This window comes from Uranotaenia lowii, chromosome 2 (genome assembly GCF_029784155.1).
Source record: "Uranotaenia lowii strain MFRU-FL chromosome 2, ASM2978415v1, whole genome shotgun sequence".
In the NCBI taxonomy this organism is placed as follows: domain Eukaryota; kingdom Metazoa; phylum Arthropoda; class Insecta; order Diptera; family Culicidae; genus Uranotaenia; species Uranotaenia lowii.
This window is the reverse complement of record NC_073692.1, coordinates 45,788,022-45,813,690: the sequence shown is the minus strand read 5'-3', so window position 1 is coordinate 45,813,690 and position 25,669 is coordinate 45,788,022. Positions and strand designations below refer to the sequence as shown.

Below are 25,669 nucleotides of genomic sequence, written 5' to 3'. Positions count from 1 at the left end.
TTCTTATTTTATGACGCGACTTTTTTCACCCTCTGACAGCTTTCTGGTCGAGTAGAACAAACGGGTTGCTTTGATTGCAACAAACGTGCAGTATACAAAGTTGGCATACTACAATAAGTGCTTGCCGCAAGGTGTCGCATATTATTATATTTGAATTGGCAGTTTAAAGGTGATTTGAATATTTTGCATTAGAGCGGTCCTATTCTGTTGTCCGACACTGTATATTAAATTTTATCTCAGTTCTTCCTTTTTTATTCTCCGCTTCATTTTCACAATGTTTTAAATTGGCTTGTGTAGAAATGCTCCTGTTTCTCTCTGTTCTTCTTACTTCTTTGGTTGTTTCTAACTTACGGTTTCTTATCGATATGATAAGTAGATTGAAACATAGATAAATCCTTTACTTATGTAATTTTTTTTTTTGGGATTTTAAGCCAATTGGTTTATTATCTCCAATACTTATTGACTTATGTCATGGTATTTTAGTTATTATTTTGGTGATTGTCTCGGTTTCATTTCTCTTTGTTTTTTTTCCGATTTCGTTTAAACTATTGTTTAATTTCCATCCATTTTTATTATTTTTCAACGTTTTCCATTGTATATCTTCCTCTGACATTTTCTACTTTTAGTCAAATCTTTTACTCTTTTTTCATATTTTTTATCTTGTATTTTTAGATATAATCACCCTATTTTTTCAACTCTTTGTTCGTTCTACCTTTTACATTTTTATTTTCGCTTTTTTATTGCCTTCTTTTTTCTTGTCTTTTAGGAAGTTTTTCAATCTTCATACTTTTCTTTAGATTTTTTAAAATTTTGTTTTCAGTATTTTATTAGTATTCTTGTTTTTTCCGCTTATCACTTTCATTTTGTTTTGTATTTTTGCCTTCCTGTTCCTGTTCCTGTTGGTGCATTGAAAGTTGTTTGCTCTTCATACTATTCCAATTTTTATGTTAATCACTTCCGTTATTTTTTCTCCACTAAAAATCGCTTCTGCTTCATTTTTTAATTAATTTCTTTTGCTGAGACATTCGCTATTTTTTCGCGGGTGATTCGGCTTTTCTTTCTATCTTTTTGTTTTTTCCTGAATCTTTTTTATCATTTTTTCATCAGGTTTTTTTTTTAACTTTTATCGTATCAGTTTGTCGTTTTTCTATTTCTGTTTTTGGCCTTTTTTTACTTATTTTTTTTTAATACTTTTTTCCATTTTCTCTTTATTTGATAAATCTCTTTTCCCTATTCCATTAGTTATCTTATCAAAATTTTGTGATTAAATGGCGATGGGAATTTTTCATACATGTTTCTTTTAATTTTGATGGGTACTTTTAGTTTTTGGAAACCTGTTGGTTCCGTGCTTAAAATAATAATTTTTTGTCTTTTCCCCCTTTATTTCCTATACTCTACTTCTCAACGCTGTGTTTTTTGTTAAAAATTAATCAATTTATTCGTATTCTTGAAATACGATTTTTGTTTTTTCGCTAGTAAGTTTAATTTCATCCTTCTCTCAAGAAATGTTCCTCGGTTCTATTTTTTCATTTTTTCTGTCTTCTCATGTCTTCTCTGTTTAATTTTTTTCACTCTATACTTTTTGTTTCAAATCTTACGCCTAAATTGTAGGAGCGATTTAAGAAAAATCAACTCAAGTTAGCTGTAGAAAAGTGTTAAGTTTTATTATACGATTCGTTGCTTAAAAGTTTTCGTGAATTATTTAAATTTCTGAAGATATTTCCAATCGATTTCGACCAATCCAGCCATGACTGAACACACCTAACATTTGATAATGTCCAATGTCCATATTGCCTGTTTGTTTACAGCGGTACTGTTTGCTTTCTCAACTATTTTGTTTTAAAGCGGCTTTACATAATCCGTAAATTTTTAAAACCAAAGTCAGCATTGATCGCAAATTCTTGACAAAATGAGTACATTTTCCAGCGAATATATGAAAAATAAAGACATAGGTATGTATTCCTCCGGTTGACATGCGAAAACAGTATCTCAGTTTCCAATAGATGATGATTTATCCACCTTTTATTTAACTTCAGGTTTACAACCGTGGCCCGATGCGGCCGTCCTCTATCAGCCCTATGAAGAAGAACAGATACTGTTGGCCGAAAATGCCAGCTGTCTGGCGGTGCGTACCTACCTGATCATGTTGAATCTTCCGTTCAAGGTGGAGCAGCGGGCCAATGCCGAGTTTATGTCGCCCGGTGGCAAACGGACCAAACTTCCGGTTCTGCAGGTCGAAAATTTCATCATTGCCGAGTTTGAACAGATACTTCACTTCGTCGAGCAGAAGGGCTATTCCCTGAGCAAAAATATCGCCGAGAACACCAAGAAAGAAATACGATCCTATTTTTGCCTGGTGGAAAATATCCTTACCAATGCCGAGGTATAGTTTAAGATTTTTCTAACCAATCTACTCCACTAACTTTTGGGCTTTTTTCACAGCAATACATCAGCTGGGTGGATACCGAGGTTCGAAAGAAAGTTACTTTCGTACGAAATGGTTGTGTGTATCCATTTCCGCTAAATCATATTCAAAATTTCCGTAAACTTATGTCGGCCCGGCGACAGCTAGGCGTTTACGAATATTTGAATCTGTCTTTGGAGAAAGTCATCGATCAGGTGGAAGTTCTTTGCAAATCACTCAGCAATCTGTTGGGCGATCAAAAGTACTTTTACGGTGCCAAGTAAGCCGCTATGGGAGAGTTCTAACAATTGTAAGGATAAAGTAATAAGCTTTTTTTTTCCTCCAGGCCTACAGAACTGGATGCCTTGGTGTTCGGTCATTTGTTTAGCATTTTCACCATGACTCTGCCGAATGATGTTCTAGCTGTGACGATCAATAAGTACGAGAATTTGATTCGGTTCTGCAAAAACATTGATGCTGAGTACTTCAATAAAGCACGGAAACGGCCTACTGTAACCTTCAAAACTACTTAACTAGAATACTTGAATTGTGCTGGATAGTACCGATAATTCATCTATTTCCAAGTAGTTCTATAATCCAACTGACATTCAATCACTCTCTCGTATTCTGATTGCTATGATCGATACCACACGGCCGACATAAATTTATCCCACGAACCAGCTAGTTGAGGTAATTGATCTTTTTTGAAATGCTTTTAGTGGAATAAATTAATCAGTTATGCAGTACTTGAATATCAGCACTCAGTACTATTACGTGATCCTAAACTGCCGAAATCCAAAGTATGTTGGTAAAGGGTCATCAACTTTAAAAAAAACTGCTTATTTAATTTTTAATAACTTCATCAAACTACGATATTTTAATGTATCGAAAAAAAAACATCAGAAAGGATTTCAATAATCCTAAATCTAATAATTGTGCAACTTCAACCTCGGAATAATGTTCATGCTGGTAAGCTCCTGGAAAAGCAGTTTACAAGCGTACGGCATCGAGATCTTGGATACGCTGGCACTGGACCGGCAGTTGTGGCACCAAGACGAGTAAGCCAGACGGCCGCACACGTTGCAAACATCCACGTCGAAAGCATCGGAAGAAATCATCAAACGTTCCATTATGAGCATCGAAGCGCCGTAGGAAATCAGACAGTCCCGTTCCATCTCTCCCAGACGAAGGCCACCCTCGCGGCTACGTCCCTGCGTGGGTTGACGAGTCAATACGGCCCGAGGTCCCCGAGCACGGGCGTGCATTTTATCTTGTACCATGTGCTTGAGCTTCTGATAGTACACCGGACCGGAGTAGATATAAACTTCAAGCGGTTCCCCGGTTATTCCCGAATAGAAGACGTCCTTTCCGAGGTAGTTGAAACCATTTTTGAAAAGTTCATCCTGAAGGTCCGAACATTTCGAACCACCGAAAGCCGTTCCGTAGTGAAACTTGCCTTCAAGTACTCCTGCCTTGCTACCGAGCAGTTCTAGCGTTTTGCCAACCGTCATACGGGAGGGAAAACCGTGAGGGTTCATCACCATGTCCGGTGACATTCCGTAATCGTTGAAGGGTAGATCTTCTTGGTCTACAATCAAACCGGTGACACCTTTCTGTCCATGCCGGGAGCTAAATTTGTCTCCGATTTCCGGTCGACGGGTTTGACGCAGCAGAATTTTTACCAAGAATTCTTCCTCGTTGTTAGTTGAAACCATGACCTTTTCAATGTAGCTTGGTTCAGTGCCTTTATAGGTGATCGGAACAGGGCTGTAGGTTATCGGTTGTTGGCCTGCTTCTTTTTGCTCAATCGGGTTGGTAGATTTAACCGCGGGCATCTCTTTGTTGACCATGGTTTGTTTTGATAAAACCTTCTCTCCCGGCGAAACTATTCCATCCGTGTCCAGGCATTCATGTTTGAAGATTATCTTATTGGTCAAAGAATCTTTCAGCGGACCCATTATACGATCGAATGTTTGATTGCTGTATCGTTTTATGGTACATTTACTATTTTTATACACCAAACATCTACCGTAACCTCTATCGATTGAAGCTTTGTTCAGAATCAAGGCATCTTCGATATCGTAGCCGGAATAGCTCATTACGGCTACAGTGGCGTTTTGGCCAGCCGGCAACTTGTCAAAGTTGGTAAGTTCAATAGTTTTCGAGCGTACCATCGGGCTTTGCGGATAGACGACGTTATACATCAACGTGTCGATGCGATTTTTCTGATTGTAACCAATAGCGCCCATCGCTTGTTTACCCATAGCACATTGATAGGTGTTGCGGGGACTTTGGTTATGATGCGGGTATGGAACCAATCCTGCACAAATTCCCAGCAATGTAAACGGTTCAATTTCAAGATGTGTAGTTTTCTCCGGATCAATGTCCATCTCTTGATAAGCAATAAAGGAATCATTTTCCTCATTCACATCTAGATACTCGATCAAACCATCGTGAAGGAAATCGTCAAACTTTCTCAGACCAACTTTCAACTGTTCAATATGCTCTTGTAATACGAGAGGTCTTCCATTCTGGACGATAATATAAGGTCGACACAACCGTCCTCCATCCGTATGAATGTAAACACAGCGTTGTGAAAACGACGTATGGATCGATACAAAAGCACCGATCAAACCTCGCCGACGCATCATCCGAAATACTTCCACCAACCTTTTGTAGCCAATAGTGACTCCCAAAATATTACCATTGATGAACACCATGAATACTTTCGGATTATTGATGGTTTCACCGCCCAACAAACGAATGTCCTCTACTCCAGAATTGTAAGCCAACCGAATGACCGGTTCTTCGTCGACCTCCGTGGTGATATGCGTCATCAACGCCAAATTCTTTACCAATCCACAGGCCTCTCCTTCAGGCGTGTCCGAGGGACATAACATTCCCCACTGACTTGGTTGCAACGATCGTGGTCCTGATACTTTTCTAGTTTTCTCGAACTGAGAGTTGACTCTCGTCATCATGCCTAGCGCTGAAATATAGCTCAACCGGGACAAAACCTGCGTGACTCCTGCACGTTCCATCTTGAAACGTTTGATAGTCCAATTACCGGTTGAAATGGCCGTTTCCAGTCCCGTTGAGATTAGCGCTGCTCGCATGTGTTTCACGATATCGAACTGAGCTGCTTTAATTTTGGGAATATTCTTGTCAGCAATCATTTTCAGCTCCCAGTTGAAACGCTTGAACAGATCCTCGAACATCAGAGACAGCAGGGAACCGGCCAGTTCCAGCCGTTTGTTACCATAATAATCGCGATCGTCGACGGCCGATTTGTCCAACTCGGCTGCCATCACTCGACGAATCATCAAGGCCACGTAAATTGCCTTCACCTAGTTAGAAAGTCAAAAATCAAGTTTAAACAACCTTTTATATGATAAAATTAAACAAACGATTTTTTACCTGAAAATTGAAATTGTTCACAGGAACGTGAGCCAGGATTGTCGTCGCAAGCAGGTCCCTTGCCTCGTCAGCGGTAGTCTTGTATTTGGTTGCTGCCGTGGTGAACCGTTTTGCAATCAGCTTGGAGCCCATATACTCCAAGGCTCGCTGCTGGGTGTACACCTTATGGTTAGCGGCCTCCAAAAGCGACGGAGCAAACCGTTTCTGTGTTTCAATGTCGATACCAACGAGCTGCATGATTTCCTGGTCCGAAGCTATTCCCATGGCTTTGAAAATAATTGCAACCGGAATTTCCTCAGTCATCGAGTTGTGCTTCAAATAATATTTTGCATGCTTCGCAAGCAAAATTGTCCTGGATTTTTTCTCATGGGTAGAACTGGTCACTTGGCATTGGATAACGTTGTTGTAATCCTCAGTTATCATTTTGTTCCAGGAAACTTGTTCCTGTATAAGAATAACTTTCTCCGTACCACGGATTACAAAGTAACCGCCAGGATCAAGCGGACACTCGTTTACCTTAGACAACTCATACTCGGATTTACCAGACAAAACACAATTCGAGGAACGCAGCATGATGGGCATCCGACCAATCAGTAGATTATTCCGAACAACCCTTTGGGTTCCTCGAGTGTACTCTATATCTACCGTTATCGGAGCTGCATATGTCATGTCCCGCAGCCGACACTCGTGGGGTGTCGTAGATTTGGTATTGTTGAACCCTTCTTCCACATCCGGCATACCGATGCTGACATTCAGGTACTTCAGATAGAAGCACGGGTCGGCATCACTTTTAACCTCATCGTTTGCCCGGACGATGTTCTTAATGTCGACATTGATGAAATAGTTGAAAGAATCAATGTGTTGCTTCACCAAACCCTTGATTTGGAGAAAAGCCGGCACTAGCTTCCATTTATCCTGGAAAATGATGCAATGTTACGAATTTGAACCTTATCTAAAAAAATTTGAAAACATACCTCCAAAGCCTTCTGAACTTTCTTGTGTTTCTTGCCGTCGAAGTCCCAGGACTTCTCCGCGAGGACCATGGTTAGAGAATGATTTCCCCTTTAGTTAACACACCAAACAATTAAAGAACGTTTTAAACTTTCTCTTTGCGACGGAGTTTATCACCAAAAATTTAAATCGAATGAAACAACGTGCGATCCGATTTGCACCGGTGCGTGCTTTTGCGGTGAATGTTTTGATCATGCCCAGGTTTTGATGCAAAGTTGCCTTGACAGCCTTCTGGTCGTACCGCTGTAAACAAAACGTACACTTTGAGCGGATACACTTACAGTATTTTTTATATGGTACACACACTCCTCGAGCGGGCAAATGGAAAACAGCAGGCATGCAGTGGGTGGGGAAAGGGTGGAAAATTGTTTGTTTTTAGTGCGCCCTGATATAAATATATTAAGGCGGTTCACATTGACTCTTCCAATATGTATTTCTGATTTATCAAGATTGATTAGGATTTTGAATTCTCATTCAGAGTTCAAAATATTACACAAATAGGTACCTACTTCTCTACATTTACTCGAGTAAATCTCGATGATCATCCTGAAATCAATTTCTATTAGCTTTAAATCGCAGACACCAGATATCTGGTGTCTGCGTTTAAATCCAGCACAAATTTCTTATCTTTTTTCATTTTTTAACAATGACAAAAATGCCAAAAACGATAAAAATGACAAAAACTATAAACATCACAAAAAAGGAAAAAAAATACCAAAATATTACAAACAATTACAAGAGCTTATAAATTAAAAAAACTAAAAATTAAATTGCAAAAAATTACAAAAAATCCAGAAAACTTTAAAAACTACATAAAACTAAACATAACTACATAAGTAAACAAGTTAAAATTCAAAAAAAAATAAAAATAAAAAAATGTAAAAAGAAACAAAAATATACAAAAAAAACAAAAACTTCAAAAATTACAAAAAATGCACAAAATCACAAAAAAGTTCAAAAAATTACAAAAAAAAAATAGGAATTGTATAAATTAGGAATTGTATAAAAAGAAAAAGGTTACAAAAATGTATCAAAAAGTTAGTTTGGTATGAATAACGGCGCGTTCGTAAATTGATTTTTTTTGGGTGATGCATCAGTCGATCGATTTGTTTGGTAGATGTCAAATCACTTCCAATGCTTTTGCATACATTTGTTTGTAATTTACGAATGCCAGCATCGATAAAAAAAAATCAACTCGATAGAAAAAATCAAATTACGAACACGCCGTAAACCTTTGCTTGCGGATGTGTACTAAAACTTTAGAACATAGGTTTTGCGTTGACAAATAGAGCTATCCAACAAGCAGAATCTGTAGTTTTCTTAAGAAAATTGAAATAAAACGATCAGAAAATTGAAAATTATGGCTAAAACAGCCACGATCTCAGGGTGCGGGTAAGAACGATCGAAAAGTATTTTAGGCAATGCATGACAAGCTCTAAAAAAGCAGGTTGTAATGTTTGTTTGTTGATTTACCAATTAAAATTAGCTACTTTAAAATCAATAAAAAAATGTGTGTTTTGTTAAAACTTAAAAAAATCGTTGAAAATTAATAAAATGTTGTTCCGAGTTCATGCCAGTTGGGAACTCTTCCACTATTCCCGGTAATCTGGAATGTTTGCTATTCGATTTGCTCAATTTCATTTAAGACGAATCATTTATTCATACCAAACTAGCTTGTTCTAAAAGTAAAAGATTCTGTCAGAGAAAAAAGCTGTCAAAATAAACTTTATTCATAGCAACCGAAGCAATTGCTTCAAGTGACTACTCGACTGCTCGATTTGGTTTAGCAAAAGCAATTACTAGGTTTATTCATACCACCTAATAAAACTAAATTTGGTTTCTTTAAACCGAGTGTATGAGCCGTTTCAAATAAATACATTGTGAAAAAAATAAATAATTTTTTTTTTGAAATATCAAATAAACATAAATTAAAAAAATATTTTCGAAAATAAAAAAAATGAAAAAATATGTAAAAAAAACAAAATGACAAGAAATTACTGACAATTATTTCTCATCGATTCCACCATGTTACAAAACCAACTGATGTCCCTTTTTAAATCATTGGCGGAATAAAAAAAAATCATTTTCATTTCCACCTGAGGTGTACCACGACCTTGAGTCTTCAGATCGCATTTTCTAAACTCAAACACCGAACTTTATATTTCAAGATCCTTAATGAAAACTGTTGAAAGTTAAATTTCGATATTGATAGAAATTCCGCTTTTGTTTTGAGGGGCCGGCTTTCGTATTCAAAACTGACACACTAATTTTCGAATAAATTTTCTGAATTTTATTGCTGAAACTTCACGGTTGTAGCTTTAAGTTTTTACACTCAATTTTTAAATTAACTTAATTTTTCTTCAGGCAAATCATGTTTTCTTTACACAAAAAAAAGAACGTCATACTCTGTGTGCGATCTCTGCGAGTATTGGTTCAAAGGGAGGCCCGACTCTATAGTCCGGATTCGATCGAGTGCGAAACTTAAACATTCAGAGACCTCAAGAAACTCGTTCGCTACTTGTTAGCTACTATGGGGAATGGAGCCATGGATGGAGCACAGCGGAACAGACTAACTTCGAAATGAGTCAAGCCGAGAAACGCCGTTTTGGTTTAAGTAAGTCTTTCAGTCATACTTTCACATTCGTCGAGTTCGGTCGGTTTTCTGATTTCTTGTGCTCCGAGCTACTCTGCTCCGAGGTTTGCGCGATACGCCTCAAGTATCGCATCGCAAGTAATTTATTGCATTCGGCTTTGCCTTGACTTTTTTTCTCTCGCGTTCGTTTCCACCTTTTGGGTAGTGAGTGATCAGTTCATTTGGTTTGAAATTTGAAGTACGTTCCTATACTATGCGATTCAAAACTCGAGGAAGGTGGTACCGAGCCAATATTGTTTGTGGCGAATAGCGATTAGATTCGGTGGGTGGTTAATTCTTGTGCTCGTCAAGGATCAATAGACACTCCGAAAGGCCGCCGCCATCCAGCTGTATAGGGTGTACTTTGTGTTTGTAAAAAATAGTACCCAATTATGAACGTCTTTCTACTGAAGTAAACCGAGGCCTTTCGCTTACAACTTGGTGTTGGGTTGAACGTCTGAGGACATTGTCTATCATCGCCAAGTTGCGCAATGCGAGCCGCGCAAGAGATATGGATAATATATAATTTAGTGGTTCGTGCGTGCTAAATTCGTGTGCAAACAGGCATTTGTCAAGGTCTGATGATGGCCCCTTCTGAGTCGGAAAGCTCGAAAGCCAAAAAACAACTTGTTTGTCACACTTCGGCGGGTGATTTGAATTAATTTAGTGCGAAGTCGTGATTGTAGGGTCCACTTTTGGCACTTGGTAGCCAATTTGATTCACGAGAATGAGCCCTGCAGCACGTGGAACTCTGATTAAGGCACGAGGACTTAATAGGGTGGAGTCTCGGAGATCGAATGAAAGTTGCTCATTAGGGGGCGATAGAAAACAACTCTAGTGCTACGAAACTACTTGTGACGAAGAAATAATACCTGAAAGAGGAGAAAACACCCAACCTCACACCGCGTGGAGTGTTGTTTTGATGAATCAATTAAAAACATATCAGAATGCTCAGCTCACACCAGCAGCACTAAGCAGCGAAAGGAAGAGATAAGATAAAATGTGAAAATTATGCTGAAACTCTTTTTGGAACCAACCGAGCAACCAATACAAGAGCAGTGATTGCATCCCTAGTGCTTGTGAAGTTGTTGATAGACGATGAAGATGAACGCAATGGATTTCCCCAGTTGAAGTTCCACGAAAATGCGCTGCTGGCTTAAGTGGTTGGCACTGTTGTTGTTGAAGGAAACGAGCGGCAAAAGCGCGGTGATTTTATGTTTTCGGATGAACGGAACGGCAGACGCATTTTCCAGCTTTTGAGACGAATATTTAAAATAAGATAGAACACTTGAATGGCCGCTGAATCGCTATATAGTTTTGTTTTTAAAGAGAATATGAAATTTTATAATTAAAAGTAAAGAAAGTTTATAGTAAAAGCTTTTCATTTTTAAATCGTTTAAAATTTTCATTTGTTTATGTCTTTTTCTTAGGAATAAAAGTTCAGAATCTATGAGCACATTTCCAACTTTGACAAGCTGATATTTTTCCTTCGATGCTTAATAACTTTCTTATCTTAACTTTAATTGAAATGCAGTCTTGGGATGAAATATTTTTCATAATTTAAGCTTTAAGAAAACCCGTTTTTGAAAGAAATCGGCCGACGAGAACCAAAGTTATTGATGAAAAACTAGTTTTTCATGTTTCTTCCGAACAAAATGTCTAAAATCCCATACAAATTTCAGGCTCGTTGAGCGACCCCTTCCCGGGATCCGATCTTGCCCAAATTTGGCATGAGATCTTGTACTAGGACTAGGATCAATTTCAGCCTGCAGCGCATAACATTTCACAGGTTTTGAATTTACCATACAAATTTAGGGCAGTCTAATGCACTCATTCCAATTTGGATATCATTTTCACTTGATAAGCCATGAATTGATCGTTCTGAAGAACCTCCGTCCAAACGAAAGAAACGTTTTTTATCTGATGAGATTTGGTTCGTTGTCGATATCTCTCAGTTCAGTTGATCTGTATTCGATTTTTTTTTTTTTATTTTTTTTTTTAAAATATGTCTTTATTTGTATCAAATCATCATTACACTTATATTACATTATTGCATTAAACTAGGTGTTCAGCTCAATAATGAACTGTTCATAGCCCTATAAGTAACTAGATTATAAAAATTTATTTATAAGATTTTAATTTGCTGAGCGCAATCAAGTTTTTAATGTAGGAGAACATCCTGTAATAGCAAAAATATTTTATACTTAAAACTAAACACTATCTTAAAATTAAACTAAACATAAAGAGAACGAATCTCTGCGATGGAAGACTGCATCGATTTGCCTCTGAAGTTGGAGATGATTTTGTTGGCCATCTCTTCGATCGATTCGATGCCCGCAATCCGATGAAGATCTTCGGTGCTGTGCCAAGGTGGAAGCCGCAAAATCATTTTCAGAACTTTGTTCTGAATCCTCTGGATGGCTTTCTTCCTCGTCGCGCAGCAGCTAGACCAAATCGGAACTGCATACATGATCGCTGGTCGGAAAACTTGTTTGTAGATGAGCATCTTATTTCGCAGACACAACCGGGATTTCCTGTTGATGAGAGAATAAAGAGATTTAGTGTATTTATTACATTTAGATTGAATATCTTCAATGTGATTTTTAAAAGTAAGATTCCGATCAAGTGTAAGTCCCAAGTACTTAACGTGATCAGACCATTCTAATGAAACCCCATTAAAAGTTATGGAATGATTTTCATTAGGTTTTAAAAAATTTGCTCTTGGCTTATGGGGAAATAAAATAAGTTGAGTTTTGGAAGCGTTAGGAGAAATTTTCCACATTTTCAAGTAATTCAAAAAGGAATTTAAATTTTGTTGCAATCTACTGCGTACCACCCGTAAATTTCGACCTTTGGCTGAAAGCAAAGTGTCATCAGCAAATAATCTTCTACCTTTTCCTTCTGGTACATCAGGAAGATCAGAAGTAAAAATATTATATAAAATTGGCCCAAGTATACTACCCTGAGGGACACCAGCTCTAATGGGTGTCCTTTCAGAGCATGAATTTTGATAGCTTACTTGTAAGGTTCGGCTAGTCAAATAATTTTGAATAATTTTGGTGAGATATACAGGAAAATCAAATCGAGCTAATTTAGCTACTAAACCTTTGTGCCAAACACTGTCAAAAGCTTTTTCAATATCAAGAAGAGCAACACCAGTTGAATAACCTTCAGATTTGCTAGCGTTAATCATATTAGTTACACTCAAAAGTTGATGTGTAGTAGAATGTCCATGACGAAAACCAAATTGTTCATCAGGGAAAATAGAATTCTGATTAATGTGAATCATCATTCTATTCAAAATAACTCTCTCAAATAGTTTACTTAAAGAAGGAAGCAAACTAATTGGTCGATAACTTGAAGGCTCTGAAGCACTTTTTCCAGGTTTCAAAATTGGAGTTATTTTGGCATTTTTCCATTTATTGGGAAAATAAGCCAAATGAAAACATTTGTTGAAGATTTTAACTAAAAAATTTAAAGTGCTTTCAGGCAACTTTTTAATAAGAATATAGAAAATCCCATCTTCCCCTGGAGCTTTCATATTTTTAAATTTTTTGAAAATCAATTTAAGTTCATCAATATTTGTCTCACAAGAACTTTCAAACACATTTTGCTTGGAAAGAATATCATCAAATTCTAGGGAAATTTGAGCATCAATTGGACTTACAACGTTTAAATTAAAATCATGAGCAGACTCAAATTGTTGGGCTAATTTTTGAGCCTTTTCTGAATTAGTTAAAAGAAGTTTATCCCCATCTTTCAAAGTAGGAATTGGCTTCTGGGGCTTTTTCAAAATTTTAGTTAATTTCCAAAATGGCTTTGAGTAGGGTTTTATATCCTCTACTGCTTTAGCAAAATTTTCATTACGAATGAAATTTAAACGACGTTTGATCTCTTTTTGAAGGTCGCAATAAATTAATTTCAAATAAGGATCCCTAGTACGTTGATATTGGCGTCGACGAATGTTTTTCAGTCGTATCAAAAACTGAAGATCATCATCAATTAAAGGTTGATTAAATTTATGTTTAACTTTAGGTATTGAAGCGGCTTTAGCATTGACTATTGAAGTTGTCAAATTTTCTACAGCCAAATCAATATCTTCTATTGAATTTAGTGGAACGTTGACATCTAAAATACGTTCAATAAAATTCATATATCGCTCCCAGTTAGCCTTTTGAAAATTAAAAGTTGATTTTAAAGGGTTTTCAATGGGACTTTGAGATAAAGAAAATGTTACTGGAAGGTGGTCTGAATCGAGGTCCGCATGAGTAACTAATTGACTACAATGCTGTTGGAATCGAATGCAAAAATAAAACACTTGGTTTGATTCCAGGTTAAAGATAATTTTATTGAACATCATCTCGTCAGGTCATTATAAGCGAACGTGTTGCTCTATCGATTGTTAGAGAGTTTTCGGTGTTTCTCATTTCTATATTCGCCTACCTATAGCACACACTTATACGCTGCCGCGCACGTATTGCACAGCTTTAAGTTTCCCACCTAAAGCTTCCCATGCATACTGCATACAATCGCATGCTGGCGCTCAAGATGTAATAGGCTGTTGTCAATCTATTTGCTACCTATCTATAGTATATATTGTGATGAATGACAAATTGGTTTTGATTACAGTTCACTTTCTAATTAAACTTAGTGCAGTGAAATGTTACTTTTAACACTTCCCCACAATTTGCACATTCAGCATATTCAACAGTCGCCGATGCGTATTTTTAGGTAACCCCTTGGTAAACGCGTCGGCTGGTTGATCTACACTCGGGATGAATTGCAGCTTGACTCGCCCTTGCTTGATGAGGTCCCGTATGAAGAGATATTTGATATCTAGATGTTTCATCCTCTGGTGTGATCTTGGTTCCTCTGCTATGCTTATGCACGGAATGCTGTCCTCCATTATAATGAATGGTGTTATAACCACATCCAATTCATTAAGAAGTTTTGTTATCCACATCCCTTCTTTGGCAGCAGCACATAGTGCAATTAGTTCTGCTTCACTCGTTGATAGGCTGATTGTTGGCTGTCGTTTTGTTGACCACGAAATCAGATTTCCATAAAGTTGATATGCATATCCTGATACCGACTTCCTGTCGTCTGGATCATTTGCAAAATCCGCATCTCCAAATCCAACTAATGCAGGTCTATCTTTGTGTTTTGCATACACAATCTTCGTGTTACTTGTTCCTCTCAAGTATCGCAGAATCCGTTTTAATCCTGACCAATGCCAATCTGTTGCGCAGTTTGTATACTTGCTCAGAGTACTCACTGCAGCACAGATATCTGGTCTTGATGTCAACGAGAGATATTGAAGGCATCCTATCAATTCTCTATATGGTTGATCAGTAAGTTTCCCTTCTGATTTTGACCATTTAGTGTTATTATCCAGAGGTGTCCCCACTGGTTTACACTCAGCCATTCCAAATCTTTCGAGAAGTTTCTCAACATATCGCTTTTGAGAAATCTCGATAATTTGATTTTCAAAATCACGGTTGATTTCCATTCCCAGGAAATGCTTTACTTCGGAAAGGTCTTTCATTTGGAATAACCTTCCAAGTTTTTCCTTTATCCATGATATTTCATCTATGTTCTTAGCAATTAACAAAATGTCATCTACATAGAGTATAAGAATTATCCCCTTGGATTTCGATTTGTAAATACAACAATCGTTTTTAAGTGAAACAAATCCAAGTTCTTCCATAGCATCATTGAAACGTTTGTTCCATGATCTACTTGCTTGCTTTAGTCCATACAAGCTCTTATTCAGACGAACAATCTGACTTTGTCCGTCTTCATTGAGTGGCAATTTCATGAAGATTTCCTCTTCCAATTGTCCATTCAAAAATGCTGTTTTTACATCCATTTGGTGTACAAGTAGTTTATGTTCGTTTGCAAGTGCAAGTGCCAAACGAACGCTTTCGAGCTTTGCAACAGGCGCGAATGTTTCAATATAGTCGAATCCTGGTCGCTGTGAACATCCTTTAGCCACTAACCGTGCCTTGTGCCTTCCATCTTCTTTTAACGAGAAGATCCATTTTGAGTATATTGGCTTTACTCCTTTTGGTATACAGTTAACCACTGTCCAAGTATTGTTGCTATGCAATGCATCTAGCTCTTCTTTGAGTGCTTGCTTCCATTCCTCCCAGTCCACTAGTTCTTTCAAGTCTTTGATGTTTTGTGGAATTTCTCCATTTTGAATTGAAGCCATTCTTGCTGAGTAGTCCGAAAACCAATGGGGTGGTTTTCTATTCCTCTGGCTCCGTCTCAATTCTTGTTGATCTGCATCTTCCTCTCCATTAGCTTGACTATCATTTGCGCTTTCGTAATCAGTTTCGCCAACTGATTCCTCCAATGCATCCTGATGCTCAACTGGATCTGGATTCCGTTCAACTATGGTATCATCTTCTATTTGATCTTCATCAGATGGTGATCCTTGACTATCATCTTGATCCTCTTCACTAAGATCTTCATAGTTATCCTTGAATTGAAATTGTGTGTATATTGTCAAATCCTGTTCCCCAGGATTGACTTCATCCAATCCATTTCCACGATAAACCATGACCGATTCGTCGAATACAACGTTTCTACCAATTTCAATAGAATGTGTTTCGTCATTCCACAATCTAAAACCATTGTTTGCGTATCCCACAAAAATCAATGATTTAGTCTTGGAATCCAATTTTTGACGTTTCTCCTTTGGGACTTGCTTGAATGCTCTGCATCCAAAGATTCTCAAATGTTTCAAATTGGGTCGTCTTTTAAACCACATTTCATAAGGAGTTTTATCTGACTCTAACCCTTTTGTTGGAGATCGGTTCAAGAGATATGTTGCAGCATTTAATGCCTCACCCCACATATCTTTAGGTAACCCGCTTTCATGAAGCATTGCTCTTACCTTTTCCATCAATGATCTATTCATCCTTTCACTGACTCCGTTTTGCTGAGGAGTATATGGAACTGTATAAATCATTTGAATTCCGTTTTCCTTACAGTATCTTTGGAATTCGTTGCTTGTGTATTCTCCGCCATTATCACATCGCAGCATTGAAATACGAGTTTCAAAATATGCTGATGCCATGGCTTCATACTCCTTGAATCTCTCAAAGACTTCAGACTTATGTTTCATCAGGTAAACTACGACAAAATGCGTATAGTCATCGATAAAAGTTACAAAATAGCGATAACCATCGTATGTTTCCTGCTCCATGTTCCCACAGACATCTGAGTGTATTAATTCTAATGGTCGTTTCGATCTTGGCGATTTCATACCCTGAAATTTGAAAGCAGCTTGCTTCCCTGCCAAACAACCATTACATACGTCAGTCTGATTTTTCTTTTCAGAAGATAGATTGATTCCCTCAACCATACCTTTTCTAATGAGTTTCTCCAAACTAGTAGTACTTAGATGTCCTAGTCTTTTATGCCATGTCTCGAGACTCACCTGTTTTCCAAAATATGCTGATCCGTTTGCATCTTCTTCGGACTTTCCATCCCAAATGCAATCAATGTAGAATAAACCATCAGTGAATCTACCTTCACCGATTACCTCATCTTGGTATTCAAAGATAACCTCTTTGTCTGAAAAAGTAACCCTTTTCCCATGAAGACTTGCCCTTCTAACCGAAAGTAAATTTTCTTCAAGATTAGGAATGAAAAGAACATTGTACAATTCCAATTTCTTTATTAAATTCTTGCCAACCACAGATTTCAGCCGCAACTTACCCATCTTCGTAGCCCGAAGATTCTCGCCACTTTTGGCTGTGGAGATCATCAGTGGTTCCGGAAGATCCTTCACGTCATCCAGCAGGCGCTGGTCGTTGACCATGTGGTCGCTCGCACCAGAGTCGACCACGAAACGAACCCGTCTGGTCCGCTTGATCATCTTCGTTTTTGTCATCATGGCGTGGGGTCGTTTGTTGTCATTCTTTTTCTGTTCCTTCTGGTATTTTTCCTTCTCCTGCGCTTTGAACTTCTTCATCAAAGGGCACTTGTTGTAAAAATGCCCCGTTTCGTTGCAGCCGAAACAACGCGTGGTTTTCTTCTTTGATGCAAGGGCTACGTTCGGCGAATTCTTTTCCCTCGCCATGTCTTCCCCAGCTTCTGCATCGAAGAACATCCGTTTTATTTCGGTAGTGGTTTTTCCGCACAGGTCTTCATTCGACAACACAAGTAACGCTCCTTTGACATGCTTGTATCGCTCTGGAATGGCACTAATCAATGCGTGGACCTTTTCCTCCTTTGAGATTCCGCAATTCATCCGCTCCAATTCCCGGACGATTATATCGTACTCATCGAAAATCGTCCTCAGAGGAGCATCGCGATGACGATATTTGATTGAGAACAGCCTTTCTCTCATGTTGACGAGTGCAGCAGTGCCCGCCTTCTCGTAGGTTTTAATCAACACGTCCATGGCTTCCTTGGCGTAGTTAAGGCCAATTAATTTGTTCAGGACTTCGTTGTTTACAAGCATGACGATTTCGTCGAGTGCTTCGACGTCATCGTCCAGCCGTTTCTGAAGTTTCGTCTTCCTTGCGGCTTCTTGCTCCGGAGTAGCACCTGCAACCGCTTCGTAATACTCTTCTTCGTTCGGAGTCCGGGTGAGTGTATGGAGCAGCTTGAGCTTCGCCAATCGGTTCTGGATGCGCCATTTCCACGGTCCAAAATTCGCTTCGGTACCGTCGAAAACGTTGGCTCGCTCCGCTTGCAGAACAGTGGTAGCGTAGGGTAAGGTGCGCTCGAAAGTTCCCCTTTCGAAGCCACCGTTCCTACGTCCAGCCATTGTTCGGAGTTGTCGTCCTGCCCTGTTCCGATGTATGCGTCACTCGGTGTCTGCTTCCTCGATGACTATCAGTCTACCACTGATCAAGATCTGCTGCTTCCAGTTAACCACTGGTTTAAGATAACCGCTCCAAGCTCTGCTACTCCTACCAGTTGACCACTGGTTTTTCTGGTTCACTCCAAGGGCTGCTGCTCTTACCAGTTAACCACTGGTTATTATAGTACGATGTACTGTCCGAGGTCTCAGTTGACCACTGGGCCCATAACCTTTTGTTGGAATCGAATGCAAAAATAAAACACTTGGTTTGATTCCAGGTTAAAGATAATTTTATTGAACATCATCTCGTCAGGTCATTATAAGCGAACGTGTTGCTCTATCGATTGTTAGAGAGTTTTCGGTGTTTCTCATTTCTATATTCGCCTACCTATAGCACACACTTATACGCTGCCGCGCACGTATTGCACAGCTTTAAGTTTCCCACCTAAAGCTTCCCATGCATACTGCATACAATCGCATGCTGGCGCTCAAGATGTAATAGGCTGTTGTCAATCTATTTGCTACCTATCTATAGTATATATTGTGATGAATGACAAATTGGTTTTGATTACAGTTCACTTTCTAATTAAACTTAGTGCAGTGAAATGTTACTTTTAACAAATGCTCGCCTAAATCCGTTAGAACCAAATCAATTGTGGAGGGATTTCTAATTGAAGAAAAACAAGTATGCCCATTAGGATATTCAACAGTATAATAACCTGCAGAGCAGTCATTAAACAAAATATTCCCATTTGAATTTGATGAAATATTATTCCAAGATCGGTGTTTTGCATTAAAGTCACCAATAATAAAAAATTTAGATTTATTTCTAGTGAGTTTTTGTAAATCTCCCTTCAAAAAATTTTTCTGTTCACCGCTACATTGGAAAGGCAAATATGCGGCAACAATTATAATTTTCCCCATAGAAGTTTCTAATTCAATTCCAATTGTTTCTAAGACTTTTGTATTGAAAGAAGGAAGAAGTCTAAATTTGAGACGACTATTGATGACAATAGCTACACCCCCACCTTGTCGATCAAGTCGATCATTTCGTAAAATTTTAAAGAAAGCATTGCTTTTCAAGTTATTGTCTGGCTTTAAAAAAGTTTCAGTGATGGCAGCAATATGTATGTTTTGAGTTTTCAAAAATAAAAAGAATTCATCTTGGTTAGCCAGCAAAGATCTAGCATTCCAATTCATAATATTTAAACATCTATTTGGATCCATGAGGGAATCGTAAAGTCATAATAATTTTGTTAGCATAATTAAAAGAAGTTTGGAAAGCTTCAAACATTGAATTTGCTTTCAACATAAGTTGCATCATTTCCATTAAGTTTTGATGCAAAAATTTTAATTTTTCCTCAGTAATCTCACCCAAATCAACAAAATTGTTAGGATCAGAACATGAAGGAGAAGAAAAAGTATTTGAAATTCGGGGATTTTCCCAAGCCTTCGCATGAACGTTGAGACTTGGTTTTTTCCCATTTTTATTAGTTAAACCTGAAGAGGGAAACCCATTTTCAACCACCTCTGAGAACGATAAACAACGAGTCTGGGGCGCAGATTCAGCCCAGGTAACATTAAAATCACTTCGGGTATTACCCAGCCGTGATTCCAATGTAGGCCGAGGCTGACTGCGAACAGGCAGGTTGTTTGCCGGTCTGACGTGTGTAGACGAAAAAGAGGAAGGAGGAGAAGAAACTTTTCTGGAAACTTTGGGGTTTTTCCTAGAAGCAACAATTTTTGCCCTGATGGGACAATCTAGCGAATTCGAGGAATGATTACCTGCGCAATTCGCACACTTAAAAAATTCTGTTTTTGGCTTATCACCACCAAAAAGGCATTTAGATTTTTCATGATCGAATGAGCCGCAAAACATGCATCTGGCATTCATTCTACAATTTTTAGTGCCATGACAAAAAGCTTGACAACGACGACATTGCGTAATGTTTTGTAAAAAATTGGTAGAAGATTTACGAAAAGGTTCGAATTTGACTCGACAATGAAACATAAGACGAGCCTTTTCAAGAATTTGCAAATTATTAACCTGATCCTTTTTAAAATGGATCAAATAAAGTTCAGGAGCAAAACCAACACTACTGGTATTATTCGTGTTGGTTCTTCTCCTCATTTGAATTACTTGAATTGGAGAAAAACCTAACAAAGAATTTAATTCAGCTGTGATCTCATCCGGTGTCTGATCACCAGTGAGACCACGAAGTACAACTTTAAAAGGACGATCACTTCTAGCGTCGTACGTAAAAAATTGGTGTTTTTTATTATTCAAATAATTTAAAACCTTTTGAAAATCATTAAAAGATTCCGCCAATATACGAGCAGTTCCCCTTCGACCGATCTGAAAAGAAATCTTCACATCCTTGACGGAAGTGACGATTTCTTTTCGAAAGGCATTGAAGTCAGGAATCGTGACCGTTATTGGTGGAATCTTTTCGTTTTTAAGAGTATAAGAAGAAGAAGGTTTCTTAGTACTCTTATCAGAATTAAATATGAATATTTCCTCATCACCGATGTTATGAAGGACATCGAATGAATTGGAAATTTCAACTTTTTGGCAGATGGCCCTGGATTAGGTTCAGCAATCCGTTTTCTTCCGGCCCTTGAGCCGGCCGAAGACTTCCCCATGCTGGAAAGAAAAGAGAAAATATGAATAAAAGAAAATGAAAATAATTTTAGCACTGAAAAGTGCTGATTGAAATACAGGTAAGGAAAAAATAAATAATTTAAAATGTTCCTGCAGGTACACAGCAACGATACGATGCTCCGGCGTACGTGTTGACGGCTCAACGGTACAGATGGAAGTGGAGATCTGTATTCGATAATTTCTTCAAAACTCGGCGCAAAACTAGAACGGAATTTTTATGGGTTAAAAAGCACAGTTTTCAATATTAATAAAAATGTTACGGGTTATAAAATCTCAATTTTTCAGCCAACTCCTCGAAAACTATATTTCACAAAGCCTTCAAAAGGCGGAACTGGGAGTATACTTACTCCAGGTAAGCCTTTCCCGCTGTTGAACATTGGCATCACACAATTGTTTTCGGAAATAAAAAAAATGATACATAACAATCAATACATGGTTTTTAAAAGTATTAAAGATTATGTAGTACACGTTTTCTTACCACATTATTCAATCCAATCTTGATAAATACTCCTTCATACACCGAAATTTGAAATTTATCGTTGTGTTTTGAAAAAATAATAGGCGCCATGACGTTTCTATCCATAACATCATCATTTTGATCGCAGTGTCATCTGGACATCGTTTGGAGCTGCAAATCGCCAGTTACACTGGATTCTTTATCAAACGATTGTTGTGTACGTGCAAAAAAAAAAAAAGAAATCGTTTGAAAAAAGTTCAAAGCAACCGGGAAAAATTCATTGCTCATTTCGAGTATAGTGGCCAACTTGGATTGTGAATCGATCATATTCCAACCAGGTAGACCATTTTGAGCTGATTTTAGTGAAATCGGAAAGCTCAAAGATTTGTTTTTGGTTTTAGGGCATCTGTATTCGTGGTCTATTCTTGGGTCTTATTTATACAAGAATTGAACCAAAGAAATGAGATCCGATCCAATGAAAAAACTGGCAACTGCACTCGTGCTTCATTAACTGTCAAACGGTTTAGAACTGCGTCAAATTGGATCCAAATCTCATCAGTTTTGGATCAATCCTTATACCAGCTCTAAAAAGAGTTGAGTTGAAACTGGTATAATGGATCACCAGTGCGGTTGCTCGGGTCGGAATTTGGGTCTAAACCGTCTGTTTGGACCACGGATACAGGTGCTCTTAAGCAGGGTGGATAAAAATCAATGATTTTTTTGAAAAAATCAAAAAAATCGGATTAATTTGATTTAAATCGGATTTTTTTGATTTAAATCAGATTTTTTTTATTTAAATAGAAGTTTTAAAAAAAGCTGCTTTTATGAAAAAATTCACTATCCAAAGTTTCTTCCATCATGAAACAAAGCTAAGACATTTAACACAGTAGAATAAAAGTTGTATATGTGTAACATTCATGATTCATGATTTTGTACATTCACCAAAAGCAGAGAAAGCCAATGCTTTCCAATCTAAATTCTCATAGATTTGACATTGTATACATCCAACGCCTCGATTAAAAAAAAACGCCCAGTTCTGATTAGCAAGTTGACGATCGTTTGAAAAATTATATCAAATTCCTTCGTACACTCAAAAAAAAAAATAAAAAATTAAACCTATTTCAATTTCAGATAAGAAACAGAGCTCGCGTAACAAACAGAATTTACGTAGTTTTTATATGTGTAGGGGGGATCCATTCGAAAAAACGTAGATAAAATGTGAATAGGGTTTCGTTCTGCTTTATGCATATCACATATTAATGTTTTTAAACGTTTTTGATAGGTGAACAATTAAGGTGTATTAAATAAATTTTACTTCGGGAATCTAGACTTCCAATTTCCGACTTACTTCCGACAAAGAAAAATGAATTATTACGTTTCTAAAAATTAGATTTGAATGCATGATAGATACTCCGTCTATACTTGGCGAATCAATGGATTTTCACGCAAATTAAATGAGGCTATGTTTTTACTAATACAATCATGTGAATTTCAAGATCGTATTAAGGGATTTTTGATTAGCTTCTAAGTGCTTCACGTAAATCTATCAAGTTCGGAACCGGCCTCATTGTGACCCAGAAAATTCTCTTTCACCCGAATATACAATGAAACAATCCCAGTAGAAATACATTTTTTTCGGGCCCTGGCTAGCTCAGAATTCTCGTCAATCACAATTTTCCAATAGCTTACGGATCTGATTTAGAGTGTCCATTTCTCGGCCATTTTCCCTTTCCCGGGAATCGGGAAATCTGATGGCCTGTTTTCCGGGAAATCCCGGGTTCCCGGGAAATATTAAAAAAACATGTAAAATATATGCACTTCGACTCAAATATACATAGCCTATTGAACTTTTCGTGCATACAAGCCCATAATTTGTTCAAAATGTACTCTTCATAATGTTTTTAACTTATTTTAATCAAACAAGTAAAACTGTTCTCAACGATGATATATTAAAAATAGTCTAAAGAACTATAAAATAACCTGAATAAGTCAAATGAAGAATTCATCCATGCAATTAGGGGTTGATCAAAAATTATGTTTTTATTTGTTTGATTATTCCAACCATTTTTCGTTTTTCTAAACACATATTTGCTCTTCATATAAAAAACTATTTATTCTTAATTTTAAGGATTTGAAATTTATCTGGCTTTTAAAGCCAAAGGGAAACAATTGCACGAATGTTACTTTCGAGAATCAGTCTACCTTCTACGCAATTTTTCATAAATTTTTGAACTTTTGTGGGGTTTCGTTCAATGAATATGGTGTGGAAAGACATATAATCTTTTTAAACTTACCTATTCGAATATAAAAAATGCACCAAATGGCTGCCAAATCTCTACTGCCACAGTAATCGGCATATTCTCTCAATTTTTTTATGACTACATTTTCAAAAAGCACATCTTCCAAGCTTTTCCAGAGAAAGAATTTCATACATGTCGGGAATTCCCGGGAATGAAACTACGATACCCGGGTATCGGGAATTCCCAAATTTTTCAAATTCCGGGGAATTCCCGCCCGGGAAATCCTGGGATGGACACTCTAATCTGATTGTTGGTCTAAAATTTAGAAAACCTTTTCTAAAAAAAGACAGTTTGTCAAAAAATAATCAAAAGCAAATAAAATCAAATAAAATACTGCTACACTGACGCCCGCTCACCTGTTACCGGTGATTGATGTCGCTTTTCACCCATAAGATTTTGAAAAATTAGAAATCATCAGACCCCCCACGTGCCAAATTTCGATTTTTTTTGTGGAACCGTTTTGCAGTCATCGAACTGCAGCACCAAAGTACATGACAGTTTTTACTACTTTTTTATAATACTTACGATGGAGCTCTGAATGGTTTTTTTTTTCCTTTCCCCTGTTTGCTTAACAGAAGCAAAAAAAAGCATGTTGGAAAATTGAAAGTAGCATTTTTCCGCCATCGCACTTCGCCCGTCGAGATGTGCAACCCATTTGCTCAATGGGTCGACTAAAATGTGCTAAGCGAATGAATTGTTTAATTAAGCTGATTTTCGCCTCGGAAAGTCTGGTCGAGAAAATTTCCACTTAATTATTGAAACCACCAAAAATAACGAGCGACGACGACGACGACGACGAAAATGACGCCGTCCGTCGACCTAGGGAGATTCAAATTAATCGAAAAGCAAACACATACACGCTCAATGTCTGGGTCGTAAATCTGTTGAAGATTTACATGCTCACAAAAATTACCGGTAACCAAGTTTGAAATTGCGTGGAACAATAAACTTTAAATGTGAACATTGATCCGATGTGTAAACGCCTCACCAATCAGGGGTTTCGTCGTCGCTGCTGACATTCAAGTCTTTCGTGTTTTGTCTTTAGTTGAAGCTCCTCAAAACTGATCTGCTATCTTCCTACTGGTGGATTTGCAAACTGCTGCTAAATCATAACGAATTGATGGGGAGTAGCTCAGCGAGTCGCCTGTTTCAAATCTATACCGAGCCATCTTCAAAACAACTTTACTTGGATACATTGTTTGATTATTGAATAGTAAAGTGAGCGATAATTATTGATAATTGAATCAGCCCAATCTCTTTTCTCCTTGTAGCTGTCCATCATAAATCACTTGTTTCACTTATTAATGCATTTGAAAATATAAATTGATAAAAATATAACTCAGAAGGTTAAGAAACAACAACTTATTGACTGAATATCGTGGTTTTTGTAAACATTCAGGACTGGAAAGACAATTCTATCTATTTTGTCAATTTTGTCAATTTTGTCAATTTTGTCAATTTTGACAATTTTGACAATTTTGACAATTTTGACAATTTTGACAATTTTGACAATTTTAACAATTTTGACAATTTTGACAATTTTGACAATTTTGACAATTTTGACAATTTTGACAATTTTGACAATTTTGACAATTTTGACAATTTTGACAATTTTGACAATTTTGACAATTTTCACAATTTTGACAATTTTGACAATTTTTACAATTTTGACAATTTTGACAATTTTGACAATTTTGACAATTTGACAATTTTGATAATTTTGACAATTTTGACAATTTTGACAATTTTTACAATTTTGACAATTTTGATAATTTTGATAATTTTGCAATTTTGACAATTTTGACAATTTTGACAATTTTGACAATTTTGACAATTTTGACAATTTTGACAATTTTGACGATTTTGACAATTTTTACAATTATTACAATTTTTACCATTTTTACAATTTTTACAATTTTTAGAATTTTTACAATTTTTACAATTTTGACAATTTTGACAATTTTT

General features: G+C 37.2%; 2 protein-coding genes across 2 annotated transcripts; one reads left to right on the top strand and one right to left on the bottom strand.

The window, feature by feature from the left end:
- Positions 1–1,826: 1,826 nt before the first annotated feature.
- On the top strand, positions 1,827–3,161 carry LOC129741654 (metaxin-2-like). Its single transcript, XM_055733403.1, has 4 exons — positions 1,827–1,952; positions 2,037–2,383; positions 2,443–2,684; positions 2,751–3,161. Exons 1-4 carry the CDS (start codon positions 1,910–1,912, stop codon positions 2,935–2,937), a joined length of 819 nt encoding a protein of 272 aa, XP_055589378.1. The 5' UTR covers positions 1,827–1,909; the 3' UTR covers positions 2,938–3,161.
- An 88-nt stretch (positions 3,162–3,249) lies between these two features.
- On the bottom strand, positions 3,250–6,992 carry LOC129741653 (DNA-directed RNA polymerase III subunit RPC2-like). The gene is made up of 3 exons (XM_055733402.1): positions 6,796–6,992; positions 5,822–6,736; positions 3,250–5,751 (listed from the first exon to the last, which is right to left on the bottom strand). Exons 1-3 carry the CDS (start codon positions 6,862–6,864, stop codon positions 3,331–3,333), a joined length of 3,405 nt encoding a protein of 1,134 aa, XP_055589377.1. The 5' UTR covers positions 6,865–6,992; the 3' UTR covers positions 3,250–3,330.
- Between the last annotated feature and the right edge of the window lie 18,677 nt (positions 6,993–25,669).